Here is a 21513-nt window from a genome sequence, read left to right as displayed (position 1 = left end):
TCTCTCCTTTTTCATACCATAGTCGAGAGGGATTACGTATCCACCAAAGAGGGAGTATGAGTCTTTGCTCAATTTTTAATTCAAATGTTGCTCAAACGTCACTATATTATATATTGTGTTAAGCATATATTTTTTTACTAAATAAATATTTTTTTATGACAATAATTGCGACTATATAGGGCAATGAATCAGAAATAATTTCTAGAGATCTTTTCTATCTTTAGGAATTTAAACAAGCAAATTCAATCATTCAAACGTGAAAAATTTGATCAAATATATTTTTACGAGTTTACTAAATACATCTAATCCTTCATGGGACTAAGATGAAAAATAAAATACATTTGGTACTAAAGAAACATGAAATAAAACTTTATGGTATTAATGTGATGAATTTTTTCCAAAGTTCGCATAGTGATGAACTTTTGTTTGAATACACAATTGAGCTTCCCTTATAAGTTCGCCGTGGTTTCTGCTTCCACCGGCGCCGGAAAATCCATACCTATGGCCAACTCCGTCAGAATCGCCGCCGCTCAGATGACCTCCGTCAATAACCTCGCGGTTAATTTCGCTACTTGTTCTCGCCTCGTTAGGGTACCTCCGATGTCCATATTGTACTTTGTAATTTTGATATACACATGTTGCGTATTCATTAGTTTACATTGATAGTTAGCTAAAAATTACAGAAATTTTGGATTATTTACAGTTATCATGAATAGATGATCCATTATAAAATTTGAAAAACGGTTCGTGAAGCTGGATTTGGAGGAGCTGAAAATTTTAGCTAATTTTCAGTTTGATTTATATTCATACTCAGGGAAGGTTTAATTTTAGTGATCAAGTTTGTTAGAAGTAGCTAATAGGGAAAAGGATTTGGGGATGTTGGTCAACATGGTTGACTTGCTGTCTTACTTCATCTCATAAGGCTAGTGATATTCTAGAGCAATTATTTCATGAAGAGACGTATTCAATGTTAGGATTTGCGAAACAATTTTTGTGAAGCTGGCTTTGTAGGAGCTTAACTTGGAGCTAATTTTCAGTTTGATTTATATTCGAGCTCGGGGAAGGTTTTGTTTTGTTGTTGATCAAGTTTGTTAGAAGTAGTTCATGGAGGAAAATGATTTGGGGATGTTCTTTAATAAGGTTGACTTGCTGTCTTACTTCATTCTCATAAGGCTAGTGATATTCTAGAGAAATTACTTCATGAAGCGACTTGTTCGATCTTAGGATTTGCGAAACGGTTTCCGTGGAGCTGGATTTGTAGGGGCTTAATTTGGTGATGATTTTTGGGATTACTTATATCTAAAGTTGCAAAAGTTTGTTTGAATTAGATTATGGAGCAAAATGATTTGGCAATGTTGGTCAAAGATGGTCGACTTTCTTTTTTGCTTGATTCTTATAAGCTAGTGATGTTGCAGGAGCAACTTTTCTCTTGCCAGAGCAGCTCACGCTTCACATACGTAATATGTTAAATCAATCTATCAAGTCTGCTTCAATCCCAAATCATTTTGGGTCATCTATTTGAAAAGAAAAAAAACAGATTTTCTCCCTTCTTTCTTCGAATAGAAGAAATGTAGAAAAGAAAATGAAATCTGATTTTGCCGTGGGACTGTCCAGAAAAAGGCTGGTTATTTATTATGAGTACAGGCTGGGAAAAAGGTTGTAAACATTGCCATTTTTTCAACTTATGAACTATAGTTTCTTGAAATGTAAAATTGTTTCTTCATATGTGCATGAGTTCCCAATAATTGAAAACTTCAACCACTCTAGTCATTGAGTTGGTGCAATGAAACTACCTGCAAGCCGGTAGTCTAAATTGGATTGCAGTAATTGCTATGGAAAAGTAAAATCTCTCACATGATCCAATACGGACTGATTCATGGGAACGGTATCCTTATCAGCTCCGACGAATTATGGCGGTTGTGGGAATATATCTTAACGTTGCTTAAGTTTTTATCTTTTATAATATTTCATATTTTGCACACTGTTATGAGTAAATGAAGTCAGCGACATACTTGTCCTTCTGAAATGTTCTCAATAATTAATGTTGATTGGTACTGATATTTGCACTATTTTGCTATATCATATTTTCTATCCCAGGAAGCAGCTTCAGCGGGGGCAAAATTGCTATGTTTTCCTGAAAATTTCTCTTTTGTGGGAGACCTAGAGGGAGAGAGTCTTAAAATTGCTGAGCCCCTAGATGGACCTATTATGAAAGGCTACTGCTCTCTTGCAAGGTGTGACCATGAGAGAGAAGTTGGCTTTCTCTCCATCTAATGCACATTATCCTGTTTTTAGAAGCGCTAATATGTGTTGTCCTAACAACTTGTTCTCTCATTATTCGGCATTGTTCAATGCTTTATGACTATGTGACAACATACTGGCTTACTTTTAACAATCTATTACTCCCTTTTATGTGTGACTTTTACTGTCTTTCTCTCTTTTTCTCTTCTTGATAGCTAGTCAGTGATTCCTGAACTTGAAGTGAGTGTTAGTGGATTCAGTCAAATGACATCTTTTCTGCCATTAATGGCAGGGAATCAAATATTTGGTTGTCTCTAGGAGGATTCCAAGAAAAAGGGAGCGACGATGCACACTTGCGCAACACTCATGTTCTCATTGATGATAATGGAAATATTAGGAGCACATACAGTAAGATGCATCTGTAAGACTCTTAAACTTGACTTTGTTAGACGTTAGACTAAGATTGTCATACTTAAGTTGTTTAGTACTTTCATACTGTTAGTAATAAACAACGTTGTGCTTCTGTTTTGGTCAGTAATCATTACCATGGATTTCTAATGTGAGGTGGTAATATTTTTGAAATGTCAAGACATATCAAGTGAAGCAGTATGAGTGGTAGAGAATTAATAGGTTGATTGTATAAGTTGTATGAGTTTTGGTTTGAACAGGTCAGCCAATTTATGAAATAATGCTGGACAGCTAGAGTTGGTTTAATATCCAGGCAACTCTAGAACATGTTCAAGAACTACATGTCTTATGCCATATTCTATGAGCGTTGAACGATCTACTACTCTATTAAAAATACCAGATATCATGGTCATTTGGTTTTTAAGAGAAGGGAAATCCTTGCAAAATGAATGCATTACACCATCATTTTCTAGATGTTGAGTTATTGAAGCATCTGTGCTCTGCGAATAAAGAATACTAACGCGCATAGCCTCATAGAGTCGGATAGGATATCTGAGAACTATTTTTCTTTACATTTCCTTATTGCTCTATAGATTATTCTTTATTGCTTTATAAAACATTGATTTGAAATGGAATTTGTGTTTATATATGCATATTGTTATCCGCTAAACAGTAAAGACCACTTATAATGCATTTGTTATGTAAAACATTTGACAAATTATTTAGAGGACAAATTTGTCTCGAATTTTTAGACAAGGGATGATTGACAAGTCAGATGGATATATTTTCTAAGCGGTTAACAATTTTAAAAAGATGTTAACTTAATGACCAGGAAGGGCTTTGCAGGCCATGATTTCTTTTTTAGTCCAATTGTGTTAGGTTTGCTTTCCAGAATTTTAATGTACGAGGCACTGAGAACAATCTGAACGCAAGATGACCCCTTGCACTTCCATCTACCTAGAACACTAATTGTGGTTTATGCTTTATTTATAGATTTGACGTGGATGTTCCTGGAGGTGCAGTTTATAAAGAGAGCAGTTTTACTGAAGCTGGTAGGAAACACAATAACCAAGCTAACATTTATTTCCCTTAGACAATATCTGGACGTAGCTTCTTGAAAGTTGTTTCCTTGTAATAGTTAGTTTAGTAAGTTTTAGATTGAACAGTATGCAATAAAGATATGTGATTTTACCATTAAAATTAGCAGAATTTTTTGACATGTCAGTATAAGTGGTCCAAGTTGAAACATGAACTATCTTAAATTTATACTGTAGCATTTTCCTTGTCCAATTCCATACATAAAGTAAAACGGAATTGTATTGTATCTTTACATTTTTGGTGTAAACAACTTCATATAGAAGATGTCGATCGGATTGTAGATTTGATAGGAACCTTATAATTGCTTTCTTTTGGAGGTGGCCAGCATACCCTTAATGCTGATGAATAGAATTTACCTATTTTATTTTATTTTTTTAAAAATCCTTGTCTTTGTTGAAACATAATTGAGAAAATAAAGTGTGTTCTCTTTAATTGCTTAACCTTTTAGCATTATTAAAAAAGAAACTTGACCTTTTAAAAGAAATGGCCACACACTTATACCTGAAAGCAGAGACCCTGAGTTTGAGTATCACCACCACCCATTATCAAAAAAAATTCAACGTGCTTGGCATGTTAGGGGGCTTATTGATACATAATTAAGAAAATAAAAGTGTACTCTCTCTAGTAGCTCTTAGATGAGATGGCCACGCAATTAATCAGTCTTGAGAGTTGTTTGGCACTGGTACGTTCTAGTGGTTCTTTTTTTTAATTAATCATGTCTAGAATTTAATAATCAGCAAAATTAACTTCTTTTTCCTTATGAATTCCTTGACTAATCTCATAGGAAAGGATATTGTTGTGGTGGACAGCCCCTTCGGTCGTTTAGGTGTCACCGTTTGTTACGATTTAAGATTCCCTGAGTTGTATCAACAACTGAGGTTCAATCATGATGCACAGGTATTATGGATTCCCCTCTTGTTTCTCTTTATCCAAAAGCAAATTATAAGTTAGTGAAAATGCATTCCTGTGGTTTCAGGTTTTGTTAGTGCCTGCCGCTTTCACAATGGTAACTGGTCAGGCACATTGGGAGATTCTTCTTCGTGCTCGTGCAATTGAAACACAGTGTTATGTATGGCAACTATCTGTTTTATTTCAACTCTGACCTGTTTGTTTTAACATGATTTGGTTATTCATGATGCTTTTCTAGATTAGAACTGCAAAAAATTAGTTGTACAGTCTTAAATTTCATGGAATCAACAATATATTCTGTTTGTTTTGTGCAACCATAAAATTTCTCTCCCCGGTTAATGATTTAAGCTTCCATGTTGCTGGTGAAATCTAGCTCAATTATGGTTTCTGGTGAAATCAACTCAATTATGTTCTGCGCTTTTCCCATTGTGTCCCTTGTGGATAATTATGCTAAACCCCTCTTAACAGGTCATAGCTGCCGCTCAAGCAGGGAAGCATAATGACAAAAGGGAAAGTTATGGAGATACTTTAATAATTGATCCATGGGGAACAATAGTTGGTCGGTTGTCAGGTAATTTAATTCCATATTTAGGCATTGTGCTGCTATGGAAACCAGTATCTGATTTTTTACAGATTGTTTTGGCTTCACCACTTGGATTTATTTTGAAAAATTGTATATTCGTGGACCATTTCTTTTAGATAGACAGTTCAAGTATTTTCTTAACATTGTTATCTGTGATAGGAATAACACCTATAACATGTAATTTTGGAATTTATTCTTCTTTGCTCTTGCCCCCACTCCTCTTTTCCCTTTATTTTAATACATAGGAGGAGATGATTAAAATGTGGGAATCAAACTTCGACCTTCTGAACTACTAAGATTCCCTCTCCTCTTCAAACACTATCTTTTCTCTTTTTTCTCTGTTAGGTCAAGCTCTTAGTGCACATGATTACCAGTTCTGGAAGTCTAATGGAATTGCATGGAAGCCTTATTAAATTTTTCGCTTCAATAGCAAAATTTGGTGTGACGAAGCTTTGCTTAGCTTAGGAACAACATTCATGATTAATTTCTCTTAAGTATTCAGATAAAACGCTACTATACATGAACTCCGATGGCCACTATCCTTTTGGCTGACAATGGAGTGTGAAATTTAATTCCTGGATTTGTTTCCACTTAAAAGGGTCTTATATGAGGAATGACGGACAACGCACTGGAATTAGATTACCAAGTTCTTTTTGTTGAGTAGACTTCTCAATTTTGTATACTTCGATTGTGCAATTGTGGTTCCCACATATCCACCTTAGTATTTAAAAAAGGAAAACAACTTTTTTTCCTTTTCATGGTGATATAGACATTAAGCAGCTTCGTTCTTTCTTTAGTGACATGCTTTTAGTGTTGCATGTTCAGTCTAGAAAAACCATAGAACTTTTCTGTTTACGCGTTTGTTCATAACAGCCTGATAATCAAGTGTACTCCAATGACAAATTCATTTGTCTTCTTGTTTCTGCTTCAGATCGGTCGTCAACAGGTATTACTGTTGCAGATATTGACTTCTCATTAATAGATTCAGTCCGAGCAAAGATGCCAGTGTCTAAGGTAAGAGAAGTCTGCAAATGTATATCAGAGATTGAGATTTGTTGTTCTTCTTTTTATCACGTAGCATTGAATCTTTTTCAGCACCGCAAGCCTGCTGAGTTCTGGAATCGGTCTGTATGAGTTAGCGGGTATGTCATTCAGTAGCTGTTGTATCAACCAAACGTTGCTACCAAACATTGGTCCGTTCGTGTATATGCTGCTTAATGGGGGCATTGATCATGTGGTTGTTATCATATTTACATATACATTTGACATAATATCCCTTGTCTATCAGTATAAGCTACTGATGCTGAATTTTCTCATGTCTGCATTATGAATAAAAGCTATCCATCTTTTTCATGTTATCTTCATGCTCGCTATAAGGCGCACCCTGGATTTCGTGCTCCCAAGTACTCAAGGTGAAAAGGAAAAGAAATAGTGATAATGCAATCATGCTAGTAGCAAAGAGGCACCTAAGGGTGGCCTAGTAGTCTATGAAGAGGATTATGAATTGAGGTTTCTAGTTTAAACCCCAAAACAAATGCAAAAAAAACACTTAAATTCTTCATATCTGTTCAAGTCTTGGTGAATAGACAGTACATGTATTAGTGGAAAAGTAGTTACCCGGTGAAATCAGTCGAGATACAGTTGGTGAACAAAAGATACATGTTAACATTTGTCAAACTATAATTTATACATTTGATAAACATTGGACATGAGCAAATATCAATAATTTTCCCCTCATGTCAAATATATGGAACTTTTTCTTTCTTTCAATCCATTTAGGAACAAAAAAAATACTATCATTCAGTTTAGTTCAACCTTTATGAAAGAATACATCAATGCCAAGTTAACTTGCTAAGTTTAATGAGCCATCCTATACAAGGAATGGAAGTGTGGATGAACCGGCATCAAATAGCTAGGATTGTTATTGTACACGAACTCCAATTTAGTATACGGAGTTTGCAAACACAAGTAGAATATCACCAATCTTCATTTATATTAATGAATCCAAGCTTTTTACATCTCCTCTGCTGATTAATTACTCCAAAAAAAAACAACCAATACTTTACAAAATCATATGAAGGAAGCAAGGGAAATTCATTGGCTTGATCACAATTCACAAGTAAAAGAAGTGTTTACAATTGAATTGGAGATTCAAAAGGGGGGGAAAGAAGCAAACTTTCTATGTAACAGGTATCAAAGTAAAAGGCAAAGGAGAAAGAGTAAAACCAGCAAGTATACAAGTAAGTATGAACACTAGTCAAATGAACAAAATGCTTTAACTAGGCGATGGATCACTCCAGCAGAAATTCTCTAGTAGAATCAGGACTTGCAAGAAGATCGAAAGGCTTGCCTATGCTGTCCTTCAAGATTGTGATTTGACCTTCCTTCATAAGTATGTCTTCATCGAGTGTCTCTACCTTCTTTTTCAATGCGTTGACCTCAGAGTTCAACAACATGTTCTTCTCACTGTAGTTCTTAACTTCCTCCCACATGAAATCTCTTTCCTGAGATACTTTTGGTAGTATCCCCTTCATGAGGCTAAGTTCCTTCATGCATTCTTGCAAATCATTCTGGAGCTGGTTGATATTTTCGTCCTTCTTTATCATCTGCCAGAATCAACCATAAAACATAAAAAAGAAGAAAGACTGAGAAAGAACACAAATAACATTTCATTCAGCAATTCACATCGAACTCATAGAAAAGTTCAACCAATACACCCCCCCCCCCCCCCCCAAATGAGTTTCAGTTTACTTATTCTACTAGCTCATGATAATGAGCTTTGTTATGCATTTGGATACTGTATCTATGACATGCAGCAATTGGACATCCTAAACAATCTGATGGAGACCCTAAGCACCACCAAGGCTGTAACAGTCTAATAGACTTCTCCCTTCCCTTGGATTTTATTTTTTTTAGAATTCCCTACCCTTGGATTATTTCTCATTATTTACCACAGCGGAAGCAGTGACTGTTCACATGTCAGTAATTCATGTAATATAATTCCACCAAGAAAACCCTGAATTTCAGATAGAACAAAGATGAACCTAGAAGACTAAAAAACAAGTAGAAAGCTATGGCAGAGAAAGTAACATGCAAACAAGCTATCATATGAGGTATCCAAAGTTGAAAAAAATAAATATATATTCCCTTGCTGCAAGATCTTAATATTCCCTGCTTACCTGAAGCTCGAGATCTTTCAACTTGTGTTTGGCACAAGAAAGAGTGTCCAGCACATTTTGGACTTCACATTTGAGGATATCGTTACCTCTAACTGCTGCTGCCAGATCAGCCAGAAGTTGCTCTATATCCATCTCCTTGGAATAAAGCTTCTCCCTTAACACAGCTGTCAGCAAAGTCTCCGATTTGAGCTCTGATTGCTTGATTTCCTAAAACAACACCAAACAAAGAGTCAATCAACATCACATGAGCATGATAGGCAGCTTGCAAAATAACAGCACCAACTTACATCTGGTTTCTGACTGTTTTGCTGGTGAAATGCATCACCCCTGCTAGATGGCTGAGAATCTGAATTTACTGGATAGGACTTCTCATTTATCACAGATGACACCGTCTGCAAGCTGCTTGTCAGAGTTTCAATTCCCCTTTTAAGACCCTGGATCTTTACATTGCATTCAATTAAGAATTGACCATCAATTCCCCCATTTTGTCTGACATTTTCTTTTGTGTACTCTAATAGCTTTCCACAAAGCTGGCTGCTCTCCTTAAGTAAATTAAGCCCCTGATTTTGCAAGCAGCAAACACGATTGCATAATTCCTGATCTAGCTTAAAAGTTGAGAACCCACCCTCCTTTCCATTGCCTCTTAAACGATTCAACAAGCTAATGTTTTCATGGCGTAGAGAATCAATTTGGATCCGAAAAGACTCCACCTCCTTCCTTAGAGCACGTTCCACACCTACCAATCTTATTTGCTCTACTTGCAACTTCTCCAACTGGTTGTCGTAGTTTGCTGGAGTCTTCTTGCCAACATCCTCACAAAATCCTCGCAGACCATCAATTGTCTTCTCTTGTTCATTGCAAGTCCGTTGCAATCTAGCAATAGATCTGTGCAGGTCCTCGCATTCTTTAACCTTTTCCTGGTAGTTTTCCCGGACATACTCTCGGTCGTCTTGAGCTACTCGATATTCCTCTTGTAACTGAGAAAGTTGCTGCCTTAGATTTTGATTCTCCTCTGACACTTCTTCAATTCTCTTAGACAAATCTTCAAGTTGTTTCTCTGAAAATGATATCTTGCTTCTATTATCCACTTCCTTCTCATTAAATGAAGAGACTTCCCTTTGTAGAGAGACGTTCTGCTCTGCCAGCTCTCTCACCCTTTCACGGAGTCTATGTTCTTCAATTTGGTATTTCTCAAGTTTTAGAGACCACTCGCTGGATCTTCTATCCAACTCCTTTTCCAGTGCTGATTGTAATTCATTCTTCTCCGTCTCCAATCTTCGTGTCCGTGAGTCTAATTCTTCCTGTAATAGTCTGGCTTCTTCCTTAGCAGAAGCCCTTTCAGCAACTTGATCCTGTAGCATGCTTGAAACTTCAAAAGCCATTTGTACCTTCTCCTCTGTCAAGCTTCTAATAGTCTGAATCAACATTGGAACACTAAGGCCTCTGCCATGAAGAAATTTCCCCTCTTCAAGCTCTTCTGAGAGCAACACAGCACGCTCCTCAGCTTCCTTAAGTTTTCTTAATAATACCAAATCTGAATCGTCTTCCATTCCCAAATAGTTTTTCTCATCAAGGCCTGGAATCTCTTCATGGTGATATTCGTAGGTCCTACCATTAGGATCATCTGCTGAACAGCTCTTCTGGGGAACACCATCAGAACATACACTTGGACATCTACTTAGATTTCCACTGTAGATATCTTCAATAGTAATTGGACCATCGGAATCAAAATCTTCTGAACTTATTTTCGCCATTGACCGAGACTGAGAGAGCCTCTCAACCACCTTCTTTGCAAGTTTTCGCGGAGATTCATGCTCAAAACCTGTATCACCCAACTCTCCAGATGTAAAACAAAGTTTAGATGGTTTTGTTTCTCTGAAAGATTGAGACATTGGTCTCTGCTTCCTGACATCAGCTAGTGGTGAACCAGGAGCTGTAAGGTGAACTCTTGGAGGCAGCTGTTTGCAGGCATACCCAATCTCAAGATCATCTTCCGTAGGAAAGAGGTTAGCTGAGCCCCTCTTTTCCTGCTCTTGCTCCCCATCTATATACCGATCTAAAACTTTACTAGAGACATTACTGGAGCAATGAGAAGAGCTCTCTGATGGATCATAGTGGTGTGTACTGAAAGACGCACCAGAACTGTGCTTCCTAAACAAATAGCCATTTTCTGTATCATGTCTCTGAAAGAAATTCTCTGGGGGTTGTCTCTCAGGAGTACGTGCACGACCACTGACAAAAGTTATGAAATATTTGTCATTACTTCGAAGAAGCAAATGCAAACTAAAGCATCAGTGTAGGTGTGAAAAAATAGCTACAGAAAATGAGATGCATACCGGCATGAATCACGACCAGATTTCTTAGGATGAACTTTCTTATTGTGACATGGAGATCTGCTCGGATCCCTGAAATTCTTTTTTCCTGACCCACTGTCGTAAAAGGATCCAGAGGACAATGAAAGACTCCTTCTAAGACTTGGAGAAGAAACTTCCTTTCTGCTTTGTGATTTGTCAATACTGTTAGATGACTTCTCCTTCGATGGTGGTGAGGGGTTGTTTGCATCATTAGATGATGTCCGGAAAAAAAAGAATCTCTTCATCTCTATGTATGGACACTGTACATGAATCTGCACATACAAACTAGTCCGTGAGATTTCAAAGGATAAAGAGCCTAATTGAGGCTAGTTAAGATCACGCATTGTGCTCCGGACATTGAGAATATACTGCATCATTAAAGAGTTTGCAGCGATATTGGAACAACACTAATCTGAACCTTAACTATCATGAATCAATCAACTACACCTCAATCTCAAATAGTAGGGTCAGCGATGCTAATCTTTAATATCAAAACAACTTCAAAAGGAGATTTAGTTCTAACACGCATCAAGGGGAAGAACATCTTTCAACTGTAAAACTGACACAACAAGTGCAATACAAGAAAACCACCAGAAAACACTCATAAACAACCATGTACTCTCACCAATCAGCCATTTAAGCAAATATTGTAGCTAACTAAATACTTATAAGACAAAGCAAGAGAACTCTCTTCTGTATGATTCTTCTTCAACATACAAAATAAAAAACACAGACATCTCTTATACATGTTCTTTATTCAACATGTTCAGATGGTCAATCTGACTGAGAATCCATCATTGAACCAACCAAGAAATAACTTTTTACCTGCTAGTACTGAGGCTCAACTGCTCAAGTGGATCAATTAGTTTTCAAGCACTAACAAACACAAAGCAGAAAATGTAGAACACATTTGCTTGCAGTGTATATCATAAGCTACCATGAAGTTTTAGCAAGGGAGAGGCAAATGGAACATTTATTTCACCAACCCTTTTTAAAAAGCAAGAAATTTTTCAAAAGCCCCCAACAAAAATCAATCAATTTGTTTCCAACTCCTGATTTTAAAAAATCATTAGTGTCAGGAACAGTAATGAGCACACTCTGTCAATCTGAAATGATAGTCTACCATAACATAAAAGACCACACTACCCCTGGACCTAATTCCTCTTAAACCCTAGAAACACCCTTTAATCATTCAAATCCACCTGTTATTAGTAATCCATATTTAATACTGGATAACTAAAAAAACTTCACAAATTTATGATTTATTATATCAGAACACCAAAGAATGAAACATAAATTATCACCTCAAATTGCAATAATCACATATCCATAAACCAAACAACAACTACATACCCCTCCCACAAAATGAGGTTTGGAGAAGGCAGACGGTATGCACCACTTACCCTACCACAGAGATAAAAGACGTTGTTTCCGATATCCCCTCCAAAAACCAAAAGAAGTAAAACATAAAAAAACGAACAAACCCTTGAATCCCAATATCTAACATCACCCATCTGCATTTCTCAACCCAGATAAACCCTTTTCAATAAACCTCAAAACAAGAAGCTATACAACTTAACTTTTCCAAATCACCCTTCTACTGAAAATCAACAAACTACACACAAACAAACAGCACAAGATCAATTCAAAGAACTTCAAAACTTACCAAATCCTTCTGAAAAAACAGATAATCAGTCTACACCAATTAATGGTAAGTAACTAAAAAAAAAACCCATCTGGAGGGTCAAATCAAAATTCAATTCTAATCAACATTTCCACTCAATTTTACCAAACGAAACACTTACAGAACACAAAGAACACATATATGTATATAAAACTGCAAAAAATACACACAGTAAAAAAAAATAAAAAATAGAGAGATTACTGAATCAAACAGTTGACAGAGTAAGAGCCGGCAAAAGGGTGTTGAAATCTATGCGGTTCAACTCAGAAGAATCAAAGAATAATTCGATAGAGAATTTTTTAGTATGAAAATTCTTGAAAATGCTGTATTTTAGGTCCAGTTATTTTTGGACTAATAGGGTATTTAGAAGGAATTTGATATATTATGAAGGGTATTTTGGTCCAAATAAAAGTTTTTAAAATTTCAATGTGGCGGAGAAAGCGGGGCCGAATAAATAAAAGTAACGTTTTATTTTCTTCCTTTTTTGGTTGGAATAGTGGGCTTTTATTTTGGGCTTGTGGGCCTTATTTGGAGCGTCTTGACTTTTATTTTTTTATTTTTTTGTTTTTTTTCACTCGGTGTCCGATATCTGCATTAGAGTCTGACTAATTCGAATTTGTGTTTGGTTGGACTCTATTCGAGGGATAGGCTTCCTACCAAGATTTTTCCATACTCAGGCTCGAGCTCGAACTGAGACTCTGATTAAAAGAGGAACAACTTTATCCACTGTACCATATTCTTTAATGGTGTGTCTTGACTTTTCTTCACTTGTATTTTATTTATTTTTTCGTAATGAAAAATATAATAAATAATATAATGTAAGTACTTATAAATCATATTATATAATGCATATAAAACTTAATTAGTACAACTGAGGTGCACTTTGAATACAAAAAAATATTATTCAATGTTTATCTAGTTGTTGTTATCGATCATTTTGTGGTACCGTGTGTGGCTGAAGTAATAGTGGAGGGAGTGATGGTATGAAAAAGGAAGGTTGAATAAAAGGAAAATGTTATTTGTTTCGTTTTTAAAAAAAAAAGAATTGACTAGTGAAAAAAAGTGTTTGATAACGTTAAAGAGAGTGTGATCATTTATTTTAAAAGTTGTTATCGATCATTTTGTGGAACCGTGTGTGGCTGAAGAATTAGTGGATAGAGTGAATGTATGAAGGAAAAAAGGGGTTGAAAAAGAACATAACCATTGTTTCTTTGTATAAAAATCGACTAGTGAGAAAAAGTATTTGACAAAGTTAAAGTGAGTATGATCACTTATTTTAGAAGTTGTTATCGATCATTTTGTGGTGTGTATGGCTAAAGAATTATTGGATAGAGTGAATGTATGAAGAAAAAAAAGGGGTTGAGAAAAGAACATGTTACGTTCTTTGCATTGTTTCTTTTTAGAAAAACGACTAATAAGGAAAAGCGAAAATCTAAAAAAGTGTGATCACTTGTTTTAGAAAATGATACGATTGGCAAAGCGGAAAAAAAGATGATGATCACTTTATTTGCCAAGTGAATGAAATTTTATTTCGCGAAAAGTTTATAATCCAGTAATATCATGAAATAGGTCATCAATATATGTAATACAATTGATTTATTTGATTTAAGCTACTCAAAATCTTTTGGTTGTTTCATATTTTGAAATTGATACTATTAAATTCTTATTTAAGTTACCAATTAATGAGTTTTCTTAGAACAATATCTTATAGGTTTTATGGTGGATTTGGAATATAATTGATGTATGATCCTACATGCTAACTGATCTATGCGTTATATGATTTAAAAAATACAAATCATTATCAACAAATAATATTTTCTTATATAGGGCCATTTTTTTCATGCCTCAAAGTAATTTTAATGTGCTCCTAATTAAAATATGCAAAATTGAGCAAAATGAAGTACATAGCTATTCATTTCGAATACTTTAAAGATATATTTGGGACCTTTTTCGTAAAAATAATTAAACTACAAGTATTTACTAAATACCTTTAATTAGTTCCAAGAAACATGCAAAAACGTTAAAAGAGGTTATGAAGAAAGTCAGAAAGGTTAACAAGGATTGTGGTGGAGTGATAAATATTTCTTCATTCTTAATCAGAAATTTTGGGTTCGAATTCTCTCGATATAGTGTCATCAATATGGACTTTCCGTCGAGAATCCAAATTTTATCAAATCCCAATACAAGTACCAAGTATCGAGTTAAAAGAAAAGGTTAGAAAGGTAAGGTAGTGGGAAGGAGCATTTGGCAATTATGTTTGTTCATGTTCATCCTTTGTGATGCATAATGATGCAAAGCCTCTATAATTGAATATAATGACTAATTAGCTTTTAGCTTTTCCACTCTAATGTCCTATATATTCTTTATCAACGTGATGGGTTCTCTAATTTTTCTTTATACAATAGTGATGTTCAAATCAATTCATATTTTATCGGACATTAGATATATTTTATTAGGATAGATATTAGTAAATTTTGTTCATCAAAGTTAAGTATATGGAACTATTTATTTATATCAACACAAGTATTTGATAACTCTGTTCACTACAGTTTCACTAAATAATACACTAACCATCTAATTAGCCCATTATGGATAGACCACACCAGGTCTAAAATAATTTCCCAACAAAGCAATGGGGTCACCGACCTCTAGTTGATTGTACAAACTGAATGGCATGCAGAGACGAAGCTAGAGTACTAGCTACAAGCTCGATAAAATTCAATAACTTTGGCCAAAATTTTGCATTAGTGTTAAGAATTCTACTAACATGAATAAATGATTCATCCAAAACCAAATAAATTATTTTTTCCCTAATATTCAGAAACTATAAACTTCAAATTCTAAATTCACCTTGTCTCATGACATATTCTTGAGCATATATGTGATGATGATTCTCATTAGACTATTTTGCTTTTGGTGCCTTTTCAGGTATGATTTGGGAATCACGTGTCATGATATATTTACCATTATCACTAAATTTAGTTTTAGCGATCTATATGTTGTGCAACTTATATGGATTGATGAATGGCTTTACATGGTATAAATAATTTATATAAGAACTTTATAATACATCAAAAAATAGCAAAAATTATGTCTAGTGTTTACTTCCTCGATTAGTTGCACCTACATTTGTAATGACATATACAAAAGTATAGCCAGGATTCAAACTTAGAAAATTCTAAATTCTAGAACGACGACATCAAGTGTTAATAATTAGGTTCCGAATTTAACTTTTGGCATATAATGACTTTCACAGTACAAATATTAGATTTGTATTGGGAAATCGTTGATGTTGAACTTGTTTGACACACTACTAGTACTTTGTTATATGATGATAAGACGTCCGATTGAAATCAATTTTCACTCTCATAGACCATAGTCTGAACGTTGGTTCTCGCAATTCTATCTGGAACTGACCCTTTCTTCATATTGAGGAGGAGCCAACATATCCAATCTCGATCCTATATTAGTTTTTTCGTGTGATTACTTCTTTATATACTGATGAATCTCCTTAGTGAAAATTCAAACTTCCGGCAAGGATAGCTAGTAGTTGCCCTATGAAGCAACTACTGCTCTCGGAGTTTTAGATATTCACAACACAATATCCACACTGATTCAAAACAAACTTACGAGTACTATGTAGAAAGATTCATGTCTAACATCTTGAACTCCGACATGATTTTCCACGAGACTGTAACATATTATTACCAGAAGTCATTGTAATCATGCTATCTGGTATCTGCCACTCCCAACACCAGATCAAAAGACACCAAAAGCCAGCTGCACAAATAACATACACGACCCTGTAGTTTCATTGTAATCATTCTATGTGGTATCTGCCACTCCCCACAACAGATCACTTTCAAACAGAGTTCCGAGGATACCAATCAAATTCAAGCTGAAGCACATAACACCAAGCAAGTTTTTAATGTAGTCTCAAAAATAGAACACACCATGTGCAAATTCCGGTCATTCTAAGAAAAATCAATTACATGGTTTCCAAATATAGGGAAAAAATACTACAAAATCAAAGTGCCAAGGATGAGATAGTTGTGAGTCAAATATTCACTTGCCACACTGACAGTATCATATGCATAGTTGTGAGTCAAACATTCACTTACCACAATGTATCATATGCACATTTTAGGGTGACTCACTGCCCCTTGGAGAACCCCTTGGAGAACCATGATTTTCATAGTCACCTGTTGGGCTTCCGTCCTCCACTGGGCTTCTGTCCTCCCTATGGATGGGGCTATTGCTGCGACTACGGCCATTTTCTTCAACAGGGCTAATATCTCCACGTTCATCCATTCTAGCATCATCTTTAGGGCTCCTGCTGCGGTCAGAACCATTGGTTGCCCTATCATCCCTTGGTGATGGCGTACCTCTCTCTTGTGGACTTCTTTCATCAGGTGAAGGGCTGTGTTTCCTTCCCTTTGATGGAGGTGGTGATGGCCTATGTTGGCGAGGACTCCTTGATCTCTTCTCTTCACGCTCAATGCTACGGTCCCTCTTCACAGGAGACCTGGATCGGCTGCAAAGAAATCAAACACAGTATATGTTAATATCTTGTTTATTTGTATAGATAGATAAAGTGATGGGTACAAATACGTTTTAATACCATAAAGGCCAGTTAGTTGAGATAACCAGAATCTGTTAGCACTTAGTAGGTGATGCCATAACATGACACTTTCTTGGTTTAACAATACAAGCTTTCATATATTATCCACATAATACATCTATGAAAGGACAAATGCAATTACTTATCCATGGTATTATTTCAAGTTTTCAGCCATGATTGACAATGTTAAGGACTGTGTACACTCTGCCCTCCCCCGACCCCACTTTGTGGGGTTTCACTGGGTATGTCGTTGTAACCATGAGTGACAATGCCAATTCAGAATCTCAAAACATAAGACTAAAGCTGTCAATGAAGTGAAATGGAGCACATTCCAAAAAGGAGCAAAGTGAGAGACCTGTAGCTACGACCTCTGCTGTAACTGCGGCTGCGGCTTCTTCCACGCCGAGGAGATGGCGAGCGGGAATAACTTCGGTCACGTCTGTTATTCAAATAACAAATAATAACCTTAACCATTAAAGTATACAAGAACATCAAAAATACACAGGGTGAAATAAGGTGGCAACTAGGAAAATACTTCAATTTCTTGGGGCTGTTCTGACAGTTTCTTTCTATATGACCTCGATCTCCACAGCGGTAACACTTGTTCTTCCAGTCCCCAGCTTTACAATCTCGAGCCCAATGTCCATCAATTCCACAATTAAAGCAACGACCTGTACCTGGAGGAGGACCTCTGCCACCAAACTCTCGAGATCCACCTGGACCACGAGGCACCTGCAATGCAAGTAAATTACAACATAAAAAGGACAATTTTTTGTTTAACCAATCTGGAACATTAGATAGATTAACGCGTGCATAACTCCTGAAAATACCAAGAAAACAAATCCTTGAAGCAACTTAACTACTTTAAGGAAAAGTGATAAACCAAGATCTTCTTTCTCCCCTCCGTGACATGCCAAATGTAGAGTAAAATACTTATATTGAGAACCGAAGCATCATCTCCAAAATAATTGAGTTCAAACCAGCTCCACCATATTTTAACACTCATTGGGCATAAAGCCTGAAATTCTTTTTAGTTGTTCTTTTTTTTTGCATTGATATTCAAAATGCACATGTCCACGTGTCTAGAGTTGCACAAATAAAACATAAAGATACTATGATATTGCAGTTACAAACACATCAAATCCAAACTGTTACTCACCCCTTTGGCGAACTCCACGATAACGCGGCTTCCATCAACATCTCGCCCATTTAGGCCATATCTTGCATCATCGGCATCTCGAGGATCACTAAACTCCTAGATTTAGCAGTATATGGAGAAGAGAGAGAATCTTAAATCACAAATATATGAAATAAGGATTAGATGATCACCCTACAACCCTATTAAATATCATTAATGAAGAAGTGAAAAAAAAGAAAAAGAAGGGCGTACCACAAAAGCATAGTCACGCTTCATATCCACATCACGTACTCTGCGTAAATGGGTTCCAGAAACAGTAAGGCCATCAAGTCATAAGAACCAAAGGGTTGATACTTCGCCCCTCAAAGATGAACTAAACACCACTTTTTGGATTGTGCCATTTCCATCAAAAAAATACGCAATAACATTATAGAAAGAATCGCCACACTCCGCAAGAATGGGAACCAATTCCATCAAGGGCAACCTCCCACCACAAACCTCCGGATTGGGCAAAAACATAGAAACCTTCATAAACATTATTCGAGTTAAAAACACCAAGACACGGGGTGTTGCTCTCACACATTTTCTACAAATTAAAAAAACAAAGGCCACTGTAATGACTTGTGTGTCTCATCTCTACCCCCAAAGATCACCTTACATCCAAGAACAAAGATTGTGAACTACTAGAAGCAACATCATTTCTGAAAAATGATCACAATAAATAATTACTAGGTACAGCAATCAGTCAATCAACACCTAATACCGGACAAGTTGAGATCAACCATTTGAACCCTTTATTTATATCCAATCTACTCTACTCAGGCGTATTTCGTTCCACTACCAAAAATAAACAACTAAAAAGTTCAATCTTTGTTCTCTTGGAATCTCAATTTCGAACTACTCAAATTTGATTAACAATGTTTCCAACCACTGCATAAAACTAATGAATGGTTAAAAAATTACCTCCCATATCTGCTAAAGACGTCCTCCAAGTCTCGAGATCGCGTTCGGGATGACAAATGTCCAACATATAGGCGCGTGCCACCATACCTGTCATCATACCGCGGCATCTTCTCTGAAAGAAACTACCCAATTAGCTCCTTTCCTAATTATACTATCTCTTAATCATAAAAAAAAAAATCACTCCATTACTTTTTTGCAAATGAATTTAGCACAAATGCAAGCTCAATAAAATATCAAGCGAAACTAGAACTGAAAAAATGCCTAATGAATGAATTTTCGAATGTCAAAAAGCACATATAATACTAAATCTCATCATAGCGCAGAATCTTCTCTGAAAGAAACTACCCAATTAGCTCCTTTCCCAGATTATATGATCTCTTAATCATAAAAAATAGCTGCTTTACTTTTTTCCAATGAATTTCGCACAAAATGCCAGCTCAATAAAACATCAAACAAAACTACAAAAAGAACATATAATACAAAATATCATCATACCACCACATCTTCTCTGAAAGAAACTACCCAATTGGCTCCTTTCCCATATTATATGATCTCTTAAACATAAAAATAACTCCTTTACTATTTTCCAATCACTTTAGCACAAAATGCCACCTCAATAAACATCAAACAAAACTAAAACTAAAAAAGGCATCTTGAATGAATTTTCAAGGTCAAAAAGCACATATATATTACAAATTCTCATCATACCGAGAGAAATTACCCAATTAGCTCATTTCTCAAATTATATGACTTCTTAATAATAAAAAACAGCTCAATTACATTTTTTTCAAATGAATTTAGCACAAACGCCAGCTCCATAAAACACCAAACAAAACTAGAAACGAAAAAAAACACCTCTTGAATGAATGTTCCGAGTCAAAAAAACACAATCTCATCCAAATTTCTCGGAATTAATAGCAATTCCTAGATGAATTATGCACACGCACATATATCTATGATGAAAGAACATATTTTTATCAAAAATATGAGAAAAAAAGGTCTGAAAATCGCAAATCGCTTACCTGCAGATCGAAGAAGGCACAGAAAATTGTAAGAACCCTAGATCCAATTCGTTCAAAAGAGTAAACAGTGTAGTCACTCTCTGATTTTTATAACTAGTGTTTGGGCCGCAACAGCTATGGGCTTATTGTTTTGTTGTTTCATGGAGTGGGCTTCTCACTCTTAAGCACATTTGAGTTTTCCCCAATTGTGAAACCTCCTCCTCCTTTATTTTTCCTCGGACGAAGTGCACAAATATCCGATTTTGATGTACTCATTTACTTTATATCGAAATTAAGAAATTACATTTTTACCGTTTATTTAGTTGTTGGATATAGAGGAGGCAGACGCTCCCCCCACCCGAATCCTTTTATGTGCAGTCTACCATTTTTTATAACAATTCATAAAAGAAAAAAGAGAACGAAAGGAAAAGAGACAGAGTCCAAACGTTTTCCATAATAGGTAAATGAGAAATGTCTGGATTCTTTTTCTAGTGGAAATTCCATAAAGTGTGAACTAAGATCCATAATATGAAAATCAAAAGCAATATAAGTAAGCACGCAAAATCTTGATGTATTTCTACCTTCAACTCGGACAATAGAAAATTATACAATTTTGTTTAGATATCTAAACTAAGAATCTGACCAATTGAACATCTAACATTTATTAAGGATTACTTCTTACTATACACGTAATTGACAATCTCTCATATAAAGTGCATGAATCAACACGTGATGCCTAAACAATTAAACAAGATAAAATACTTTTTCTACAAATTATTTGTGCCCCTTCCTTCACTTCATCCATGTCTAGTACTCTTTATATTTATTATGTTTGGTACTATTCTAGCTATTTAAAAGCTTTCATCGGTGATCTCTTTCTCATCTCAATTGTTTTTGTGATACTCAATTATTGTTCTAAGCGATAATTGTATAATTGTGTTGACTAAGTGTCTTTAGTATAAAAACATGTTATATATACTCTATTATAAACTATATATTTTATCTCAAAAATTGGAAATAACAACACAATAAACTAATAAATAAAAAATGTTAAAAAATAATAATTCATTTAATCAGTGAAGATTTACGAAATTGAGAGATCAACCATATATAATATATTACACAACAATAACGTATCCATATAGTTACACAGTTGAAATTCGAAGAATGTATAATATAAATAGATTTTACCTATCCGTTAACGGATAAAAAATTATTTCTAATACACACTCAACTCAACCATACATTATACTCCCTTTGTCCCTTATTACTTGTTCACTTATGAATTGACACATCTATTAAATAATTAATGACATAGTGAATTTACCATTTTA

The 21513-nt window shown here is 35.4% G+C and overlaps 3 protein-coding genes across 4 annotated transcripts in view; 1 reads left to right on the top strand and 2 right to left on the bottom strand.

The window, feature by feature from the left end:
• Positions 1-414: 414 nt before the first annotated feature.
• LOC125819683 (deaminated glutathione amidase, chloroplastic/cytosolic) lies at positions 415-6597 on the top strand. Its single transcript, XM_049499155.1, has 9 exons — positions 415-591; positions 2098-2234; positions 2534-2662; positions 3643-3701; positions 4532-4644; positions 4724-4816; positions 5125-5227; positions 6171-6253; positions 6335-6597. The coding sequence occupies exons 1-9, from the start codon at positions 415-417 to the stop codon at positions 6371-6373; spliced, it is 933 nt and encodes a 310-aa protein (XP_049355112.1). The 3' UTR covers positions 6374-6597.
• A 717-nt stretch (positions 6598-7314) lies between these two features.
• On the bottom strand, positions 7315-12772 carry LOC125819571 (uncharacterized). The gene is made up of 5 exons (XM_049499018.1): positions 12658-12772; positions 10755-11044; positions 8706-10650; positions 8419-8625; positions 7315-7845 (listed from the first exon to the last, which is right to left on the bottom strand). Exons 2-5 carry the CDS (start codon positions 11015-11017, stop codon positions 7531-7533), a joined length of 2730 nt encoding a protein of 909 aa, XP_049354975.1. The 5' UTR covers positions 11018-11044; positions 12658-12772; the 3' UTR covers positions 7315-7530.
• Positions 12773-16415: 3643 nt separating this feature from the next.
• Positions 16416-21513, bottom strand: part of LOC125819708 (serine/arginine-rich splicing factor RS2Z32-like) — a 74841-nt gene continuing 69743 nt past the window's right edge. The window contains exons 2-7 of one of the 2 annotated variants that reach the window (XM_049499184.1): positions 19179-19296; positions 18468-18507; positions 18237-18332; positions 17613-17809; positions 17433-17516; positions 16416-16990 (exon numbers count right to left, since the gene is read on the bottom strand). In XM_049499184.1, the coding sequence (XP_049355141.1) occupies positions 16600-16990; positions 17433-17516; positions 17613-17809; positions 18237-18332; positions 18468-18507; positions 19179-19285 (915 nt within the window). In that variant the 5' untranslated portion in view covers positions 19286-19296 and the 3' untranslated portion in view covers positions 16416-16599. Of the gene's footprint in view, positions 16991-17432; positions 17517-17612; positions 17810-18236; positions 18333-18467; positions 18741-19178; positions 19298-21513 lie in introns of those variants that run through there. The other variant, XM_049499185.1, reaches the window with a different exon arrangement.

Source organism: Solanum verrucosum, unplaced genomic scaffold (assembly GCF_900185275.1).
Source record: "Solanum verrucosum unplaced genomic scaffold, falcon-dt-bn FXZP01000255.1, whole genome shotgun sequence".
Taxonomy (NCBI): domain Eukaryota; kingdom Viridiplantae; phylum Streptophyta; class Magnoliopsida; order Solanales; family Solanaceae; genus Solanum; species Solanum verrucosum.
This window is presented reverse-complemented; position numbering and strand designations above follow the sequence as displayed.